General features: G+C 45.9%; 1 protein-coding gene across 4 annotated transcripts in view; it reads right to left on the bottom strand.

The window, feature by feature from the left end:
* The window catches only part of HDLBP (high density lipoprotein binding protein), a 69,496-nt gene that overhangs the window by 26,823 nt on the left and 20,728 nt on the right, over nucleotides 1-21,945 (bottom strand). For 2 of the 4 annotated variants that reach the window (XM_037009559.2, XM_073217792.1), the window contains exons 2-4: nucleotides 3,568-3,632; nucleotides 2,197-2,309; nucleotides 290-447 (exon numbers count right to left, since the gene is read on the bottom strand). In XM_037009559.2, coding sequence (XP_036865454.1) covers nucleotides 290-447; nucleotides 2,197-2,272 — 234 coding nt within the window. In that variant the 5' untranslated portion in view covers nucleotides 2,273-2,309; nucleotides 3,568-3,632. Of the gene's footprint in view, nucleotides 1-289; nucleotides 448-2,196; nucleotides 2,310-3,567; nucleotides 3,633-7,655; nucleotides 7,783-21,945 lie in introns of those variants that run through there. The other 2 variants (XM_037009558.2, XM_037009560.2) reach the window with 2 other exon arrangements.

Here is a 21,945-nt window from a genome sequence, read left to right as displayed (position 1 = left end):
GGAGCAAAAAGAGTATTTCAGGTGGGACAACAGGTGGCCAAGCGGACACAGACAAGTTTCCACTGGAGCCAGGGCTGTGGAAGGGAAGGGCCATCTGAGCAGCTGGAAGCAAAGGCCGCACTGCATGGACTCGAAGACTCCCCAGGCCCTTGCTGGGCCGCCGAGCACTAGCGGAGCCCCCCAAGGTGGAGGCTCACTGATCAGAGCCTCCCTTTACATGCCCAAGCAGTCCTTAGATGCTACCGCTGGCTACTTGGAGGGGCAGCTGACGAAAGCGCGGAGTCTGTACCTGAGTGATGATGGAAGCCTTGATGGGCCGGATCTTGTTACTCCAGGCGCCAGCGGGTTCCTGGGTGTTTTCCAAACAAGCTGCTTTCTCGGGGAGTGGAGGGAAGGCATCCTTGTAGGTTGGAGGGTCGCTCTCCTCTTCTGAACTTAAAGTGGCAACTGGACCAGTCAACAAAGATTAAGGCAAGCACAGTACTTTTCAGTATCAGATGAAAAAAACACTCGTGAGGTTTTAACATCTAAACAGAACACCGCTCCATTGAGAGCTCCCGCCATACCTCTTCATGGCGGACAAGGGCCCTAGGCCCACCTCTTCAGGATCAGCGTGTGAACTCTGACCCTGTGAGCAAAGCCCTAGCTTCCACACCCCCTCTGCAGTGAGTGGCCAGCTCAGACACCGGGTGCCCACTCCTCCTCTGATGGCGTGAGCCCCTGATGGCAGGCCTGACAAAGAGATTTTTTAAGCCCTCAAGAGTTTTCTAATCCTGTTTCTAGAAAATCATAACTACAGCAATGTGTGGCGCACAGCAGGCAATTAAATTTGCAGAACAAAGTAACGCCACTGCCCAGCACTGCCAGTGAGAACTGCCTCTGAGGCCGACACCTGCTGACTTCCCACGGAAAGCCCAGCGCTGTACATGCCTCTGGTGGGAACCGCAGCCTGGCTTCCCCTACCCTCCACAGGGAACAGCACGCTTTGGGGAAATCAGGCCCTAATCATCCACCACTTCCACCTTCCAGTGTCCTAGTCATTCAGGCCTTTGTCCCATTCGCCACAGCTCCAAGGGAGCAGAGGTGTGAGCACCGTGGAGCACTCCGAATGCCTGAGGATGACTGTGGTGCCTGGAAATGGCATGGCCCAGTGGAGAACACTGGGCATGATGTTCGCCCAGAGCAGGGGGTGACACAGACAGGCCCACATCCCACTGTGGGTTTGCCTCTACTGGCTGTGTGGCCACGCTGACCTCAGACACCAGTGGAGACCCAGGGTGGGCCAGTCGTTGCCCTGCTTCCCTCATCCAGAAAGGGGATGCAGACCCCACCGGGTTTGCATCAGGTGGAAAGACCAGGCCCTGCGGGTACTCAGCCCCAAGGTAAACCACGGGTGCAGATCTCCACCGCCCACAGAAAAGAGCACTTGAGATGTGGCCAGTGTGATTGACGAAGCTGATTTTTTATTTCAATTAATTTAAACTTAAGAACTGATATTTGATTCAGTCATTAGAAACACTTCACAATGTTTGGAACAACTTGGTGTAGAGCAATCTGCTCTTTGAACTGAAAACTGTCTAAAATCTAAATACAAAATGAAGGATTCTAGATGAAAATTTAGCACTCAAATCAAGTTGTCCTGTAATGATAAGTGCATAACAGATTTTGAAGGGGAAGAAAAAGAATGTAAAATATCAGTCTTTATTTCTGCATCACAGAGATGCTGACGTGACAATGTCTTATTAGACTCACTGCCCATACCCCATTCCTACTGAGGACACTATTCCCAGCTTTGACCAGCTGCCCTGGAAAACACAAGCCAGAGGCCTAGTGTCCAGTCACCATCAAGGCAGGCTCCTGATTGTTTGGGGATGCTTCACAGCCTGGATTTTAGGCCAATACACCAGGGAACAGCAATTTTAAAGAATCATCTCATTAATTACCAATGGCCAAATCCACTGGCTTTCCAGAAAGCTGTCCCCATTTTAAATCTTACTATATCCAGATTCATCCATCACTCCTGGCCAATCCCACCCTGCGTCAAGGGTACGACAGAACAGAGCACACAAGACAGGTGGGTCCTGGCCTTACCCCACAGCTACAGGGCTGAACGGCACTTCTAGAAAGGCCCAGATTGGACAAGGATTCGGAGGGAGTGGTGCCTCAGAGTGAGGAAGAGAAGGGAGGGGACGTCACCTTTGATCTGTTGTGGAACCAGCCCACTGCGGTGTTCAGCGAAGCTCTCCTGGGTCAAAACTGCAACGGAGCTCATGGTTGGTCTCGTGCCTACACACAATCCGGGTGAGCCCCTGAAGTGGGAGGGCGTGAGTCAGAGAACAAAGTCAAGTACAGCCGACTCTCAGTATCTATGCCCGCTGAGCTCAGAGTTTTACCCAAGGGTTGACCGTTTCACCAGCAAACTACACCTTATTTTCCTCACTTACGCCTCCTGCGTAGGTGACACACAAACTCTCACCAAGTGATTCAAGAGAAAAATGCAAGTCAAAGAGAGTCCTGGACCACTTCCCCTCAAAAGCTGCCGTGAGGAGATGGAGGCAGGGACTAAGGGGTTCAGGACGGTCTGCACCTCTCTCCCCACCCACAGGGTCCCCAGGAACCCACCACCCATCTGATCCAGCCCCAACCCAACATCGGGATGGTTCTCCTAATAGCCATCTTGGTTATTTTGTTCATTTGTTCATCCACATGCCTCCTGAAGCTTCTAAAATGTCGTCACATGACAGTTGCTACAAAAAGCCGATCAGTGTCCTTGAGTGTCTCATCCGGGGCCCAGGGACCTGAACAGACTCCCAGTGCTGCCTGGACAGTGTGGGCAGGAAGGACTCACAGGACTCTGTGGCCATAACGTGAGGGCAAGAGGCCACAGGAGCGACCCAAAGGGGGTGCGGGGAAGGGCCTCATATGTGCCCACTGGTTATTCTCCAGCATCTGTCTCCCAGGGGTGGGAGAGCTCTTGTGGCAGGTGGGGCCTGGCTAAGGCCACAGTTCCTCAGTTCAGGGAAGAACTGGGCAGTCCTCCTCCAGGCCCTACTCCTGAGTGCACGGGACTCAGGTGGCCTCTGCAGGAAAGGGGCTCCCTGAGCACTGAGGCAGGTGTGTGAGCCTCCTCCCGGCCAGGGGGGCTCCATGCCCACACTGCGATGAAGGACCACCCGCTCTCCTCATACAGTTACACACCTGGCATCTCCTTAAATCACCATGGCCAAAGTATTGAGGGTCAAGTGATTAGTAAGAATAGTGAGTTTTTGCATGATTTTTATATCTCAGTAGGACCCCTCCCCACCCAAGTTCAAGAAGACTAATAACCTGTGTCCCTAAGAGATGTTAATACCCCAATTCAGACAGCCCCACGCACATAATCCAGTGAAGGAAAAGATCAAGAGTAAGTGGGAGGCAGATGACACGTGTGAAGGGCACGCAGGGATGTGCTGCTCGCGCTGCAATGCTCTCTGAAGAGAGACCAGAAACTTGAGGATGAAGGGAAGGAAAGAAGGTGTATACACAGCCTGGGGATAGGAAGCCTTCAGACAGGACAGTCAAACTCACCAGCGAAGAGGTCAGTAGCCAGAAAGTCCGTCCTGAGGCTGCCTCTGCTAGCCTGCCAGCTTTGGCTGGTGTGGGGCAGGCAGGGGGAGGGAACAAGGAGAAAACCAGAGAAGTTACTTATCTGCACTCTATGATGTCAATCCTTTCACCTCCCAACCAGAAAAGGTGAAAATATCATTTACATTTGGGTTACTGACATCAATACTTTAGCGAGTTCCTAGGAGGGGGAAGGGGGCTCTGCCCCTCGGCCGTGCTTGCTGTGAAGCAGACACATCGCAGTGGGGCCTGGGCCCCCGGGGCCGTCAGAAGCAACTTCCCCCGACAAGGGATCGCCTAAGTGCCACTACTCAGCGGAACACTTCTGAAGCAAAGTCCTTACAAGACTGATGGTTGAGTAACTTTTTCTGTACTCCTTAATATCCGATTGTTAAGCCAAAAGGAAAAAGGTTCTGTGAAACCATGCGGCCCCGTAGAACAGAATGTGGGCCTTTGGGGCTCCTGAGCCTTTCAGGGTGGCTGAGAGCCGCTGCCTTTCGGAGTCCTCCGCATTTTTGCACAGTCACTTTGCTCTTCTTGCTGTTATCTCGTGAAACTCCTCCTTTAGTCCCTTCTAATCCACTGGGGATTTAGAAACCAGGCCATAAAATAGCAGGTTGGAAGGAACCTTCAAAGGCTACCTGGGAGGAGCAAAGCCCTGCTCTGTGAAGTAGAGTGTGGGTCACTGTGCCTTGGGGGACTTGGGGGTAGTGAGGCTGCCAGGTAGGTCGCCTGCCACACTCTGTGAGGTGCACAAAGGCAGACTTTACGGCCTGGGCAGGGCATGTGTCTAGAATGGGAGGATCAACAGCAGCAGCAGGAACATCCTACCTGTCCCCAAACCCCAAACCCCAAACCTTTCCCCATTAAACACACGGCTTAGGAGCTAGGAAGACAGTTCATGGCAATGGGGGTGGGGGCGGGGGGCCAACTGTCCCAACTGGGGCACAGGCCAGTGGCATTTCAGGAGTTTTGAAAATTTAAGTGCAGGGCCTGAGCTGTGCGGGTAAAGTGCTATGAGCCACAGGCCAGAGCCCCTCTAGACCCAGTCCCAGCAGACACACAGGTGTTCCTGAGGCTGAAGGGGGAAAGCTGGAGACAAACAGACCAAGATCATTTTATTTAAAAACCTGTCTTAAACCAATTCTAATTAGCAAGTTTTAAAGATTAAGGCAAGGAGGCAAGAAAGCCTTTCCATTAAATCAAAGCATCAGAGTGGTGTAACTCTAACATGCTGGCTTGACATGCCGACAAAGGCAAGTACTCTTGGGACTGCAAGTGTCCGGCCGGTGCAGTTAGCCAGTCTGGAGCAAGACAGAGGCGTTCTAGGTCAAAGCACCGGGAAGCCAGGACCCAGGGGTCCACCCTGCCCTCCTTGCTCAGAATTCCGACTCAGGCTACACTCACTCTTTTGCCTGCTGACCTTCCATCTGAACAGCTGCCCACTCCAGGTCATCCCAGTTGCCAACATCACTTCCTGAAACCCAGTGATATCTATCCCTTAACATGCCAGGTCCATGTATGTGACCGACGCCACCAGCACCCTCTTGTCCGTGCTCCCACAACAGTCTTCCTGCCTCCCTGGATGGGGCCAGTCTTCAGTGCCATCACAGCCACACAACAACCTGTGGTGTGCCACTGTTCACTTCCACTCCAGCCACAGGTCTGTAAAGATAAGCAGTCCCAACTCTGCACCTGGTGTTGGTGCCAATTCCTGAAGGTATCTTCTGAGATAGCTCACCTTCCAGGGGCAATTCCAGCTAGCCCTTCTATCAAAGCCCTGGGCCCCAGGGGCTCTAGGAAGCAGCATCAACACAGCTGAACTGGCCAAGTAGTGCACTGGAGGGAGGGCCTATCGCAGGGCCCCTCAAGTGCTCTCAAGTGCACAGGCTCTCGGGCACCTGGCACAGGACAGACAGTGGACCTCCAGACTAGTGTGACAGACACACTGGGTCGCTGTCTCCACATCTCACACAGCAGCTCAGTCACAGCTGGAAACAAACAGACCACAACAAGCAACTGACTGAACATCTAGAGTTCTGGTATCATCAAGTATGATGGTTGTTTTTCTTATAAGCTCCTCAAAACCCTGTCCTTAAAGAATTTATTCTGAACATAAACCCAACAACCCATACGAAACGCAGAGCTGGACACCATCTGTGCTTTAGGCTCAACTGTTTACCTGCCTCTAGTTCAACACAGCAGCCCCGAAGAGCTGTGCCCACAGCCTGACGCTCCCTCCAACCTCCCACTGGCCTAACTGCCTTCTAAGCACACCCAGCATGCTTACCCGCCCTGCTCCACAGGGGACTTTCAGCACCCTCTTAAAAGTGAGGGCAGCTGGGTGTGCGCTCTGCTCCAGCTCCTTTGCTTGGGATCCCAAGCTCCCATGACACCTAAGTCAGGCCCCGTTATCAGAGAAAAGAAGCCAAACACATGCTATCAGTCCCCCACTTCATCTAGTACCCGCTCAAACCAGGATGCAGGGACCTTAGACACCACTCGGCCTCAGTCTGAGTGCCACCAGGGACAAGCTGCATGGCTTTCCAGGGGGCCCACCCCCACCTCTGTGTAGCCCTCAGAAGAGTCTGTTATATGATGCCAAATTTACAACTGCCTTCCCCCTTCTGGCCAGAGAACAAGCCCACTCTTCCCTCCAGGACTCCATTCAGACCCGTGAAGCCCCTTCTCCTGCCTCCTCCAATTATTCCCAAGATGGCCCTGTCTCTTCATCGGTTTGGTCGCTCTTACCTCCATTCCCTGCACGAAGCATTCAGGCCCATCCAATGCAAACCTCAAACTATTCTCAACCTGGACTTTTAAGTGGAGTTTCTCGGAATATACATGTCCACAGGAAAAAAAAAACACATCTCAAAATATAACTATGCAGCACACAGCTAGAACCAAAGGAAGAGGGTGGGTAGCAGTAAACAATCCCTCCCACCCCAGGGAGCTGTCAAGCCCTCCGGACTCGGTGCGTGGGAGAAATGGGAAGCGATGATACTGTAGATTACATCTGAAACTTGCTCCAAAGATAGGATAGAAGTCTTTAAATGAAGTTTTACTGTGTTTCTAAACAAGTTGATTTCCTTGTGACATTCTGCCAATTACGTATTCAAAAGTAAGAGTCTTTGCAGAGAGAAAGTTCACAAAGCCTAATCCAAGGAAGGCCCTCGCACAAGACTGGAGGGGCAGAAGGCGGGCACTGTGCGTTTCACCGAGTTCTGGAAATCGGCACCATCCTGCAGGAGGAACTTTCGCAGATGCCACCTCAGCAGGCCCTCCCACAGGCCACGCGGGCCCGCGGGCGGGGACAGGCTTAAAGGGGCAGTAGCGCGGTCGGCCTCCCCGCCTTTCATCCAAATTCGGTATTTTTCCTAAATGTCTTTTTCGTGCACGGACCCTGGGGCCCGTCCAAGTTGCATCCCAACCCTGACCACGCAGGCGGGCAGCAGGTGGAGGTGCTCCGGGCCTGCCCTCTCACCCCCCACTCCCCTCCACCCCGGCCACCAGCGCTCCCCTGCGGCACAGGGGACAGGCCCGCGCGCCCAGCCCCTCTGGGCTGGAGAAGGGGCGCTCGTAGTGGGGGGCAGGAGGGAAAGAGGGAGCAACGGCCAGAGCCACCGTCACCGACCCAGGCCCAGGTTGGCCGCCCCTCCCCCAGTGCCGGGCTGGGCTGGGCGCCGGGGTGGAAGCGCGGCCCTGGGGGGCTGCAGGCCGGGCGCGAGGCGCGGAGGAAACCGGGCCCCGGGACTGCGGCGCGGCCGGGCCCCGTGCGCGGACTCAGGAAAGTTTCTCACTGCCGGTGCCAGAGCCGCGGCCATGCGCGGTGGTGACACGTAGCCGTCCCCCCACCCCCGCCGGGCAGGGCCCGCGGGAGGGGGGCGCCCGGGCCCTGGTGGGGGTCCCGGCGGGGCGGTCGGGGTGGGGGGGCAGAAGGCCGCCTGGCCCCCTCCCCCGCCGGCGCCCCACGTCGGCAGGGCGCGCCACCGCCCCGCCCCCGGCGCCCCAACTTGCCAGACCCCGCCCCGGGCCCAGCCCCGCTCGCTCACTCCTGGGCTCGCGTCCTGCCGCCTGTCCGCCTGTCCGACGACCCGCCGCGCGGGAGAAGCCGGTGCTCGAGGCCGGCGCCCGGGCCCCCGCCGCTATATAGGGCGGCAGCTCCAATCCCGCCGAGACACGTCAAGCCGCGGCGCCCCGCCCCGCCCGCCCCGCAGCCCCGCCCCGCAGCCCCGCACGGGACGAGCTCCCGGGCCGCCGAGCGCAACTCCGAAGAGCTTGGCACCTCCCAGGCGGGGGGGACGGCGGTCGGGAGCCGGGAAAGGAACCCCACCAAGGGGCCGGCCAGGAGCCCCGCAGGGTCTGGCGAGGAGGACAGGGCAGGAAGGAGGCTCTGCTTTGGAGGCAGGGGCCACCAACGACGCCACCCCCACCGAAACAAGAATCCTCTGCGACAACACAAAGGAAATTAACTGCTGGCCGCGACCCTTTACAACTTCCAAAAGCTGGATGACAGGACAACGCTAGCCTAATAAACTCCCGTGGGGAAGCGATCGTGCCGCAGAGTGGGGGGCCACAGAGCTTCATTCCCTCACACCTCCCTTCTGTTCCTTGCGCCCCTCACTTCCACAACACACCCCTACTCTCTTCTTTGGCTACCAGTTTAATCCACTTCAAAACGTGGAGCCCCTTCCTTTAAAGAACGCATTATCTCTGCACTTATCCAGGTAAGAATGCGTGGGCAACCGTGTGCCCAACCCGAGACAAGACTGAGCAGGGCTCCCACCCCAGTGGGCGGGCTGCATTCACTGTGTACAGTGGTAACTGCCTGTTTGGTTCTTGTCCGCAGGTACAGATCCAGTGTAGGAATTTGTACATACAAGGTTGGTTACACCTCCAGAGAAGTGGCATGGACACTGAGCGTGCGCCATAGATGGGGCACACATCAGGGGAACAGCGAGGTCGGGCAGGCGGGAAGCCCAGGGCTGGGTCAGCACAACCTGTAGTAAAGACACAGGTGCTGCTCAGGATGGGAGCTGGTGAGGAGCTTTGGTGGCAGATGACGTATTACCAGATGTGTTATTTTAGAAGACCACTGTCAAGGTACGTGGGAGCACGGGGGTCCAGGGCTACGGCAGTTGTTCAGCCTGAAGAAGACAATGACTTTTCATTACGATTGGAAGTAAACACCAAGGTGGCCTGCATTCCTTCTTAGTCAAGAATGGCAGGGAGGTCCCTGGCTGCCCTCACTCAAACGGGGAGACTGAAGGAAGCCTGTACCGGTTAGGGGGAGTGTGTGGCAAAAGCTCTGGAGTTCACATCAGGGATGTGCAAGTGATACGCCCACTGGAGGCCACATGGAGACATCAAGCAGGCAGCTGTACAGCAAGCTGAAGGCCGGGCAGAAGCCTGGCACGGCGGGCAGGGGCATCCCAGCCCTTCACACCACTGAGGAGAGAAACCCTGCAAGGAAAGGGAACCCCACTCTCATCAAAGCTAAGCCTAAGTCGCCAATGGCACCTGGTCGGTGGCACCTCCTGAGACTTGGCAGAGCCTCTGTGAGTACCAGGGACTGCTTCCTTCCGCTGAGGTGCACAGGGGTCAACCAACCAGCAACTCAGACATATGTATGGTTGCTGTTTTTTTATTTCTGAGGGTTCAGCAGTACAGGAGGGGATGAGGAGAAAGGAGGAGTGGAGGGATTTGGAACAGATCCAGCATCAAGAAACTTCCAGTGAAGGTGGGATGTCACCACAGGCAGAAGCTCACACAGTACCTGGTACACAGGAGACCTTAAACGAGTTGGTTAAAAAAAAAAAAACACACAGACATACATATACATAAAGTCAAATGTTAAATTTGTGCCCTAAACCATCCTAGGAGATGCTTTTGTGCTGGTAATTAAGACCACTTTTCTTCCCAGCAAGCTTTAGTGCACTGAAACTAACAGTAAGGCAAATTGTGAGACATCTGGGTCCAGAAATGTTCACACTAGATAATATGTGAGTCCCTACAGCTGCCTCAAAAGTTGAACAAGTCCGTGACAACTGAGTTTCAGTCCTTGGGGGACAAGGAAGAAACTTTGGGCCCGCTCAAGGTGAAAGGTTAAAACAGAACCAACCCCCATCCCTTAAAGGCCTAACATTCAATAGAAGGTAGGTCCTAGAAAGAGCAGCAAAGTCCACTAGAACAGAGACGACAGGATGCTTTCTTGACTGGTCTGTGTTGGGAGATGGGAGCACCTCTTGAGGATTAGCAACCATGGAGTAGCACAGAGGTTCAAGGCTCAAATTCCTGCAACCCCATTTGTCCAAGAACCCCTAGCCCAAACCTAGATATTAACAAAACAAAGCAACCCCACTCAGGAGGGAATAAACCTCACATCAGGCTGCAAAGGATATCCATAGACCACCCACACTGTAAAAAGGTTGAAGTCCAAAATTCAAAAAATAGAAAGACTGAAGAACTTCAGATGACAGATCAGACTTAAACTATTAAAAAAAAAAAATCAAAGGGATTAGAGATACAAAAGCTGGCCTTAAAAAAAAAAGAAAACAGACATGGAACAAATGGAAGAGGCTTAGAACCACAGATAAGGAGACAGAGAGTCCAACATATGTCTAATAAGAGCGCTCAAAGTAGAAAGTACAGCTGACCCGTGAACAACACAGGTTTGAACTGCTTGGGTCCACTTACACGCAGATTATTTCATCATGAATACTAGAAACTTCTTTGGAGATTTGCAACAATCTGAAAAAATCCTTTTCTTACAATACATGTAACATACAAAATATGTGTTAATCGTTGGTGTTATGTATGGTCAGGCTTCCTGTCCACAATAGGCTTTTAGTAGTTTTGGGGGAATCAAAGTTGTATGTGGATTTTCAACTGCACAGGGGGTCAGCACCCCTAACCCCCATGTTGTTCAAGTGTTAAATGTACAAATAACAGAATAAATATTGGAAAAATTGCAGAGAAAACTCTAGAATATAAAGATAACATCCCTTCCAAAGAGACAGAATGGTGGCTAGCAGGATAATTTAAACAAACTGAGACCAAACATACTATAACAAAACCTCAGGATGCCAAAGACAAGAGTAGATCTTAAAAACAACTAGACAGGAAAGCCAGGTTACTGCTAATGCAGCACTGTGAGATGGAGGGCAGACCACTTAACAGTACAAATCACACCCTAAAATTATACTGAAGGAAGTAACTGTCAACTGAAATTCTTTCTCTTATTTAAGCATAAGAATGAAGTAGACACATCCGAAGGATGAAGCAGTTGCCACCAACGGGAATGTCAGCACAATGAGAATGACAGCCAAAGGCTTACAGAAGTATTGATCAAGTGAACAAGCACTGACCATGTACTAATGACAATTACATCTGGAGGGAATTAAAATATAAGGTAAATTAAAATTCCAGGCAGCAATAAAATATAAGGTGGTAGGAGGAAACTGAAGTTACAATACTTGAAGATCGTTTTTTGAGGAGAGGTTGGAGATACTAATTTTAGCCCTTGGTAAATGAATGATAAAATTTTTAAGATAATCTAGTACACAGAAATGTTTTTTAACTTTCAAACCAAGCATCAAACTCATTCCAATGGAAGTTATTGATAATGTTCTAGATCTTGGATTGGGTGGTAGGTTCAGAGGTACTCATTACAATATGCATTATAACTTACTGTTTATTTTTTACTACTAATTACTAAAAAAAAAAAAGGAAAAAAGAAAACAGAATAGGAAGCAAGAAAAGTAAAAAAGAAGCAATGGACAAGGCAAATAAAACACAAACTATCGGATGGAAGAAATGAACGTCAAATGTGGCAATAATCTAATGTTAATACACTAAACTGGCTAGTTACAAAACCCAGCTGTAAGTTATTTATTTAAGAGTCCTAAACCATGAGGACATAGAGGGTAAAAGTAAGGGGGTAGAAGAAGTACAGCAGGCAAACACTAACCAAATGAATGCCAAGCTAACTATATTATTTTCAGATAAAATAGACTGTAGGAGAAGGAATATTATTAAGAAAAAAGGAGGTCAAGAATTAAAAAAAAACTTTATGTACGCACTTAATAACATAGAGCTACAAAATATATAAAGTAAACATGGAAGGTTACTAGAAGTTGATGATCCAAGATTACAGGGAAAGATTGACTCAACTCTTTTGATAAAAGATAATGAAGACTAAAAACGTGCATAAAGTTAAAACAATGTAATTAATAAACTTACTTTATTGGACTTACATAATTCTTTGCTCAATGATTAGAAATGACATGCTCTTTTCACATATACATGGAATTTTTATAAAAATCAGCCAGGAGCTAAGACAAAAACACAAAAACAAATGGCGAAGGATTAATATAACAGCAATTAACAGTCTCTGACCCACAACACAGTCAATTAGAAGTCAACATAAAAATTTAAGAAGCCTGGAAATTAAAAAACTTGCTCCTAAATAACTCATGAGTCAAAAGAAGAAATCTGAAAATATTCAGAACTGAATAAAGCAGTTATATATCCAAACTTGTGGAATGAAGCAGTGTTACTTGGATGTTTATAGCCTCAAGCCATCATATTAGTAAAGAGGAAAAAATAAAAATTAGTTCATTATCCTCTCCTGAAATTAGAACAACAGAATAAATCTAAAAGTATAAAGAAATAAAGATAAGAAATCAATGAAGTAAAAGACATATACTAGAGAAAATAAACACAACACACTACTGAATCTTTAAGACCAGTTAGATCTCTGGCAAAAAATGACCAATGAAAGAAGAGAGAGAGAGAGAGAACAGGTTTTAAAAAAGCAATACTAAGAATTCAACAGGTGTCAAAAACTACAGCTACAACAGAGACTTTGAAAAATTATATAATTCTATTGAGAAAAGTATTATCAAGAACTTGAAAACAGATGAATTAGGCAATTTCTAGAAAGACAGTCTGTTAGAAATGGGAAGTTTAACCAACCCTCTCCAATCTTCAAAGAAACAAAATGTAAAAATCGAAATAAAAACACAGGCCCAGATGCTTCTGTAAGGAAGCCCTGAACAAGATTTTCTTCCTAACTCACTCACAAATCTAGGAAATTTTAATACCTCCCAGACAAGGATAACAGGAGAAAAATGTGTGAATTTCACCAAGAGCCTAAGGTAATTTAGCAAACTGATCCAGAAATGAAAAAGCAAATAATAAATAATGGAAGTCAAGTTTACTCCAATAATACAAGATGGTACAATATTAGAAAAATGAAATAATTCACCACACTTCTTCAGCTCCAGGGCAAGAATGTATTTGGTCATCTCAAAACATTGAAATAAAGAATCGATATGATTTATCCATTCCTGACAAAAAGGAGGAGTACAAGGTTGTGTCCCTAATCATTAATGTTGGGTGCCTACCAAAAGCCTTTGTATGAGAGGCATTCACATTAGACCATGAAGACAGGTTGTAACAGTGTTGTATTTATTCGAACCTACATTAAGGATTCTAGCCAGAGCAATAAGTTAAGAAAAAGAAATATTCAAGGATTGGAAATAAAGTTGCCAGTGTTCATGGACAACAAAGCTGTCCAAACACAAGATCCAAGAGGATTTATGAATACATGATTAGAACTAACACTATTCTGGAAACATCAATATACAAAACATCAAACTATAAGAAATAAGTCTAATAATAAAAGAATAGGATTTATAGAGACTATTCTAAAATCCTTTGTTAAAATACAGAAAAGTCCTAATAAAGAAATGACATGTTTACCTGTAAGACTTCATCATAGCGACTGTACTTCTCCCCTCAATAGACTAGAAATTGAAAGCAAGTACAGCTAGAATTTCAGAAAAGGTGTGAATATGCATGTGTATAAGGCATTTTCCAACCAGATTTTATACTTTTATTGACAGATTTCTGTATATAATTTTTATAATGACTATTATAAAACAATACATAAACAATTTTTAGAATACTTACATATGAAATTGTATATACAATGAATTTTATACAAAAGATTAAAGACCATGAATACTGACACAACTCTGAGGAAAACAAGGTGGGGAGGACTTGCTCTCCTCACACATCAAGCTTTGGTAATTCAGGTAATGCAGTGCTGGTTCTGCAACAGGCACAGAGGACAGTGGCACAGACTGGAGGGTCCCTACATGGACACCACAATACAGAGATGTCACTCTCATAAGAGGTGGCCTGGGGGGCAGGACTATGCAACCAGTGCCTCTGGGAAAACTGGTTATCTAGACAAGAGAAAAATTGAGGTCCTTCCTTCACACCACTCACAAGGCCTAGTAAGGCTTGAGATGCAAAATCCATGAGATAACAATCCCATTTCTAGACACATACTTTAAGAAAAGGCTCTCCCAAGTGAGTAAATGGAAGCACATACAGAACATTTATCACAGCACTGTTAGCAACAGTCAACAACTTTAAGCCACCTGTCAAAGGATCAACACAGATAGACACACTGGGAGGTGTAACTTATGCTTCCTATCCTTCTCTGCTTTAACGGATTACCCAGTAGGAACTCACTCAGGTGAGGCCACACTGATGAGGGCTCTGGAGGAGCACTGGACCAGAGGACATATCCGAGGCTGTGGACCCGCTCAGGTCCTACACTTGCTCAGAGGCCCTGCGATCCTGTAGGAAGCTGGCACTAAGAGATGAGAGAGTTTAGTGCAGTTTGCTCTCCCACACTGAGTGTGGTGGTCAGGTCAGGGCAAAGAAGAGTATGTTTTCAGCCCCCTAGATGGCTAAAATATACTAATAAATTCCTTTTATGATTAAGTTTGTTTATACTTGGCTATAAATATAAACTGTAGTATCGACCAAAGTTGACTTGCAGAATACTCTTAACACTGAACACATCAAAACTAGATTCTTCTCTGCAGCTCAGAGAGTATTTACTACCATGTGTACATTCAACTCAGCAGCTCTGTTTCCCTGCAATAGTGGTACAAGTTCAGGCGAGAAGTAAACAAATAGCTGTAGCCCTGTTTTCCTTTACATCGCTTTGTTCTTTCTCCGCTAATTGTCAGTTTCACCTCTTCTCAGGAAGTGATAAAAAGGGAAACTTAGAACTTTCAAAGACAGTTACTCTTATTAGATTCATGTATTTCTCAGTGATGTGAAAATGCATAACTCAGGAGTTAGCTAGGCTGCGACAGGCAACCACAGTGGAAGGAAGGGTAGAGGGAACCCTAAGTCTGGCATCTGGTACCTGACTTCAGAATCTTGCTCACATCCCATCCGGGTCACCTTGGCTGTTTGACCCAGCTCTCAACTTTTACAAGGTTCCCATTTGTAAACTTTTGACGCCTTTGTGAATTGTTAAAAAGATCAAGGAATATAATTTGCCCTACAGTAGGCATCTCAACTAGGGATATTAGTGTTTATTCCACTAAAAGAACAAACCACATTCTGCTAAATGAGTACATTTAATGCAGTTATCTGCTACAATTGTACAAACATTGAAATAATCAGTATATCTTTATACAGATGAGTAAAGAGTAGCACCTACAGCATACTTCAAGAACATGTGTTAGATAAATATATCTTGTGACTTTTTTAAAAAAAGTGGATGGGACAAATGTTAGAGTCAAAAGACTAAGATAATGGATTTGCATAGAAATGAAATGAAACATCACTCTTTAGAGCTGTGGTGGCCAGCACTGATTGGCAACGTGCGGCCTAACACTTGAGGTGTGGCTGGTGCCAGCTGATGTATGCTATAAAAGTCTAAGACACATAATAGATTTTGAAGACTTAATATGAAAAAATACAATGTAAAATTTGTTATTAGTCATTAATGAAATGATAATATTTTGGATTGGGTTAAAATACATTATTGAGCTTACTTTCACATGTTTCTTTTTACCTTTTTAAGGTGGGTACTAGAAAATGTTCAGTTATACATGGAGCTCTTATTTGAAGAGCAGCTGCTATATAGTTGGTTTCCAACCAAAGCAGAAATGTAATCTGACAAGCTTTTCTGATTAATAAACTTTATATAATAACAATCCTAAAAGGGAAAAAAATCCCAATAATTTATTTCACATCTTTTAAAATGAATAAATTCAGATTAGGGGGGGAAAAAACCCAAAATGGGTACCTGTGTCAGTCATGAAAATATCTCAGGGGTGTGTGGTGCACGGTAGTCTCAGAAACTTCTGGGAAAGAAGTGCCCAAGCTTAGTTTATAGTATTTCTTCCAAGGACTCTAGCAACCCACCAAAAAAAAAAAAAAAAAAAAAGGACAAAAGATATAAATATCTTTCACAGACATTGAGGAAATGTGTATTTAATTTGTAGGAAAGAAATGCAAGTTGAATATCGGATAAGATCGTACCTTCACCTCTCAGTTCGGCAAAAATAAAGTTACATGACTATCAGAAAAGGTGTGGGGAAAACTGGTGTAGCTGGAGGAGTAAAATGGATGTGACCCACACGTTGCAATTTAAATTTCAAGTACTCTCTGACCTGCAATTCCAACTTGTAAGAATTTCTCACCTATATACTCATGCATGTACCCAAAGATGAATGTACTGTAGCGTTTCTGCAGCAGCTGGTTCTCACACTAAGAGACAGAGTAAACAAGCCATGGCAGAGCCATCTCAGAACGAAGCATAAAGCCAAGTCTGGCCCCAGCCACCCTGGGGGCTAACTCCCTTCTCCACCAACAGACCGCCCAAGCCCAGCTATCCCCATGACAGTGGATGCGTGCTCCCAAACCTGCTAACGCCCGTTTTGCTCATTAAGGCAAACATATAACGTTACAATAATACAAAATAAGGAAATAAGAGCATAGAGAAATCTTTCTACATTACCATACTGAAATTCTCCAATAAATTCAGATTGCTTTAAAAAAATTATGTCAGTTGAGAGGGCGGAGCCAAGATGGCGGTGTGGGTAGAGCAGCGGAAATCTCCTCCCAAAACCACATATATTTTTTAAAATACAACAAACACAACTCTTCCTAAAAGAGAGACCAGAAGACACAGGACAACAGCCAGACTACATCCACACCCGCGAGAACACAGCGCCTCGCGAAGGGGGTGAGATACAAGCCGCGGCCCGGCAGGACCCGAGCGCCCCTCCCGGCAGGAGGAGAGGAGTCGGAGCGGGAGGAGGAGGGAGCCCAGGACTGCTGAGCACCCAGCCCCAGCCACCCGCACCGGAGCGCAGACACAGTGCATGCGAGCGGTCCCTGCAGCCGGCACCCTGGAGACAAAGAAAAGCGAGTGCTTTTTGGAAGTCTTAAAGGGACAGGGACCCCACAGTTGGACGAAAGCGTCCCGGGACACTTAGCCCAGCAGCTGGGAATCCCGGGGAACTCCGGGCACACTAACCCCCTGGGCAGCAGGGAAGCTTGGAGGCCCCTCACGGAGATAAACGGCCGCGTTTCCCCTCCAATGTGGCCCCGCGATATCGGAGCAGCAGCCCGAGGCAGGCCACGCCCACAGCAACCGCGGAGCTAAACTCCATAGTGGTCGGGCAGGAATCAGAAGCCCCACCTGCACGCAGCTGCCCAGCACAAGTCGCTAGAGGTCGCTGTTCTCCCAGGAGAGGAAGGCCATAAACTGGCAAGAAGGGAAGCTCTTCCAGCGGTCACTCCTACCAGCTCTGCAAACTATCTCTATCACCATGAAAAGGCAGAATTTGAGACAGACCAAAATCAGAGTCAACCCCTGAGAAGGAGAAAGACCTAACCAGTCTACCTGAAAAAGAATTCAAAATAAAGGTCATAACCATGCTGACGGAGCTGCAGAGAAATATACAAGAGCTAAGGGATGATGTCCAGAGGGAGATTACAGAAATGAAACAATCTCTGGAAGGATTTATAAGCAGGATGGATAAGATGCAAGAGGCCATTGAAGGAATAGAAACTAGAGAACAGGGACGCATAGAAGCTGATGCAGAGAGAGATAAAAGGATCTCCAGGAATGAAGCACTACTAAGAGAACTGTGTGACCAATCCAAAAGGAACAATATCCGCATTATAGGGGTACCAGAAGAAGAAGAGAGAGAGAAAGGGATAGAAAGAGTATTTGAAGAAATAATTGCTGAAAACTTCCCCAAACTGGGGGAGGAAATAATCGATCAGACCACGTAAGTACACAGAACTCTCAACAGAAGAGACCCAAGGAGGACAACACCAAGACACATAGTAATTAAAATGGTAAAGATCAAGGACAAGGACAGAGTTTTAAAGGCAGCTAGAGAGGAAAAAGGTCACCTACAAAGGAAAACCCATCAGGCTATCATCAGACTTCTCAACAGAAACCCTACAGGCCAGAAGAGAATGGTGTGATATACTTAATGCAATGAAACAGAAGGGGCTTGAACCGAGAATACTGTATCCAGCACAATTATCATTTAAATATGAAGGAGGGATTAAACAATTTCCAGACAAGCAACAGTTCAGGGAATTTGCCTCCCACAAACCACCTCTACAGGGTATTTTAGAGGGACTGCTCTAGATTGGAGCACTCCTAAGGCTAAACAGATGTCACCAGAGAAAATAAAATCACAGCAAAGAAAGCAGACCAACCAAATACTAACTAAAGGCAAAAAATAAAATCAACTACCCACAAAAGCAGTTAAAGCAAACACAAAAGAGCACAGAATAAAACACACAACATATAAAGAATGGAGGAGGAGGAATAAGAAGGGAGAGGAATAAAGAATCACCAGACAGTGTTTAAAACAGTTCAATAAGCGAGTTAAGTTAGACAGTAAGATACTAAAGAAGCTAACCTTGAACCTTTGGTAACCACGAATCTAAAGCCTGCAATGGCAATAAGTACATATCTTTCAATAGTCACCCTAAATGTAAATGGATTTAATGCACCAATCAAAAGACACAGAGTAAAAGAATGGATAAAAAAGCAAGACCCATCTATATGCTGCTGCTTACAAGAGACCCATCTCAAACCCAAAGAGACACACACAGACTAAAAATCAAGGGATGGAAAAAGATATTTCATGCAAACAACAAGAAGAAAGCAGGTGTTGCAGTACTAGTACCAGACAAAAGACTTCAAAACAAAGAAAGTAACAAGAGATAAAGAAGGAAATTACATAATGATAAAGGGCTCAGTCCAACAAGAGGATATAACCATTATAAATATCTATGCACCCAACACAGGAGCACCAGCATATGTGAAACAAATACTAACAGAACTAAAGGGGGAAATAGAATGCAATGCATTCATGTTAGGAGACTTCAACACGCCACTCACCCCAAAGGACAGATCCACCAGGCAGAAAATAAGTAAGGACACACAGGCACTGAACAACACACTAGAACAGATGGACGTAAAGGACATCTATAGAACTCTACATTCAAAAGCAACAGGATACACATTCTTCTCAAGTGCACATGGAACATTCTCCAAAATAGACCACATACTAGGCCACAAAAAGAGTCTCAGTAAATTCCAAAAGACTGAAATTCTACCAACCAACTTTTCAGACCACACAGGTATAAAACTAGAAATAAATTGTACCAAGAAAGCAAAAAGGCTCACAAACACACGGAGGCTTAACAACACGCTTCTAAATAGCCAATGGATCAACGACCAAATTAAAATGGAGATCCAGCAATATATGGAAACAAATGACAACAGCAACACAAAGCCCCAACTTCTGTGGGACGCAGCAAAAGCAGTCTTAAGAGGAAAGTATATAGCAATCCAGGCACACTTAAAGAAGGAAGAACAATCCCAAATGAAGAGTCTAACATCACAATCATTGAAACTGGAAAAAGAAGAACAAATGAGGCCTAAAGTCAGCAGGAGGGACATAATAAAGATCAGAGAATAAACAAAATTGAGAATAAAACAATAGAAAAAATCAGTGAAACCAAGAGCTGTTCTTTGAGAAAATAAAATAGATAAGCCTCTAGCCAAACTTATTAAGAGAAAAAGAGAATCAACACACATCAACAGAATCAGAAATGAGAATGGAAAAATCAAGACAGACTCCACAGAAATACAAAGAATTATTAAAGACTACTATGAAAACTTATAGGCTAACAAGCTGGAAAACCTAGAAGAAATGGACAACTTCCTAGAAAAATACAATCTTCCAAGACCGACCAAGGAAGAAACACAAAAGTTAAACAAACCAATTACGAGCAAAGAAATTGAAGTGGTAATCAAAAAACTACCCAAGAACAAAACCTCTGGGTCAGACGGATTTACCTCAGAATTTTATCAGACATACAGAGAAGACATAATACCCACCCTCCTTAAAGTTTTCCAAAAAATTGAAGAGGAGGGAATACTCCCAAACTCGTTCTATGAAGCCAACATCACCCTAATACCAAAACCAGGCAAAGACCCCACCAAAAAAGAAAATTACACACCAATATCCCTGATGAACATAGATGCAAAAATACTCAATAAAATATTAGCAAACTGAATTCAAAAATATATCAAAAGGATCGCACACCACGACCAAGTGGGATTCATCCCAGGGATGCAAGGATGGTACAACATTCGAAAATCCATCAACATCATCCACCACATCAAGAAAAAGAAGGACAAAAACCACATGATCATCTCCATAGATGCTGAAAAAGCATTCGACAAAATTCAACATCCATTCTTGATAAAAACTCTCAACAAAATGGGTATAGAGGGCAAGTACCTCAACATAATAAAGACCATATATGATAAACCCACAGCCAGCATTATACTGAACAGCGAGAAGCTGAAAGCATTTCCTCTGAGATCGGGAACAAGACAGGGATGCTCACTCTCCCCACTGTTATTTAACATAGTACTGGAGGTCCTAGCCACAGCAATCAGACAAAACAAAGATACAAGGAATCCAGATTGATAAAGAAGAAGTTAAACTGTCACTATTTGCAGATGACATGATATTGTACATAAAAAACCCTAGACTTCACTCCAAAACTACTAGAACTGATATCGGAATACAGCAAAGTTGCAGGATACAAAATGAACATGCAGAAATCTGTGGCTTTCCTATACACTAACAATGAACCAATAGAAAGAGAAATCAGGAAAACAATTCCATTCACAATTGCATCAAAAAGAATAAAATACCTAGGAATAAACCTAACCAAAGAAGTGAAAGACCTATACTCTGAAAACTATAAGACACTCTTAAGAGAAATTAAAGAGGACACTAACAAATGGAAACTCATCCCATGCTCTTGGCTAGGAAGAATTAATATAGTCAAAATGGCCATTCTGCCCAAAGCAATATACAGATTCAATGCAATCCCTATCAAATTACCAACAACATTCTTCAACAAACTGGAACAAATAGTTCAAAAATTCATATGGAAACACCAAAGACCCTGAATAGCCAAAGCAATCCTGAGAAAGAGGAATAAAGTGGGGGGGATCTCACTCCCCAACTTCCAGCTCTACTATAAAGCCATAGTAATTAAGACAATTTGGTACTGGCACAAGAACAGAGCCACAGACCAGTGGAACAGAATAGGGACTCCAGACATTAACCCAAACATATATGGTCAATTAATATACGATAAAGGAGCCATGGACATACAATGGGGAAATGACAGCCTCTTCAAGAGGTGGGGCTGGCAAAACTGGACAGCTACATGTGAGAGAATGAAACTGGATCACTGTCTAACCCCAAACACAAAAGTAAATTTGGAATGGATCAAAGACCTGAATGTAAGTCATGAAACCATAAAACTCTTAGAAAAAAACATAGGCAAAAATCTCCTGGACATAAACATGAGCGACTTCTTCATGAACGTATCTCCCCAGGCAAGGAAAACAAATGCAAAAATGAACAAATGGGACTATATCAAGCTGAAAAGCTTCTGTACAGCAAAGGACACCATCAATAGAACAAAAAGGTACCCTACAGTATGGGAGAATATATTCATAAATGACAGATCCGATAAAGGCTTGACATCCAAAATATATAAAGAACTCACACACCTCAACAAACAAAAAGCAAATAATCCAATTAAAAAATGGGCAGAGGAGCTGAACAGCTAGTTCTCCAAAGAAGAAATTCAGATGGCCAACAGACACATGAGAAGATGCTCCACATCGGTAGCCATCAGAGAAATGCAAATTAAAACCACAATGAGATATCACCTCACACCAGTAAGGATGGCTACCATCCAAAAGACAGACAACAACAAATGTTGGTGAGGTTGTGGAGAAAGGGGAACCCTCTTACACTGCTGGTGGGAATGTAAATTAGTTCAACCATTGTGCAAAGCAGGGAGGTTCCTCAAAATGCTCAAAATAGACTTACCATTTGACCCAGGAATTCTACTTCTAGGAATTTACCCTAAGGATGCAGCACTCCAGTT

The sequence above is a fragment of the Manis javanica genome, chromosome 12 (genome assembly GCF_040802235.1).
Source record: "Manis javanica isolate MJ-LG chromosome 12, MJ_LKY, whole genome shotgun sequence".
In the NCBI taxonomy this organism is placed as follows: Eukaryota; Metazoa; Chordata; class Mammalia; order Pholidota; family Manidae; genus Manis; species Manis javanica.
This window is presented reverse-complemented; position numbering and strand designations above follow the sequence as displayed.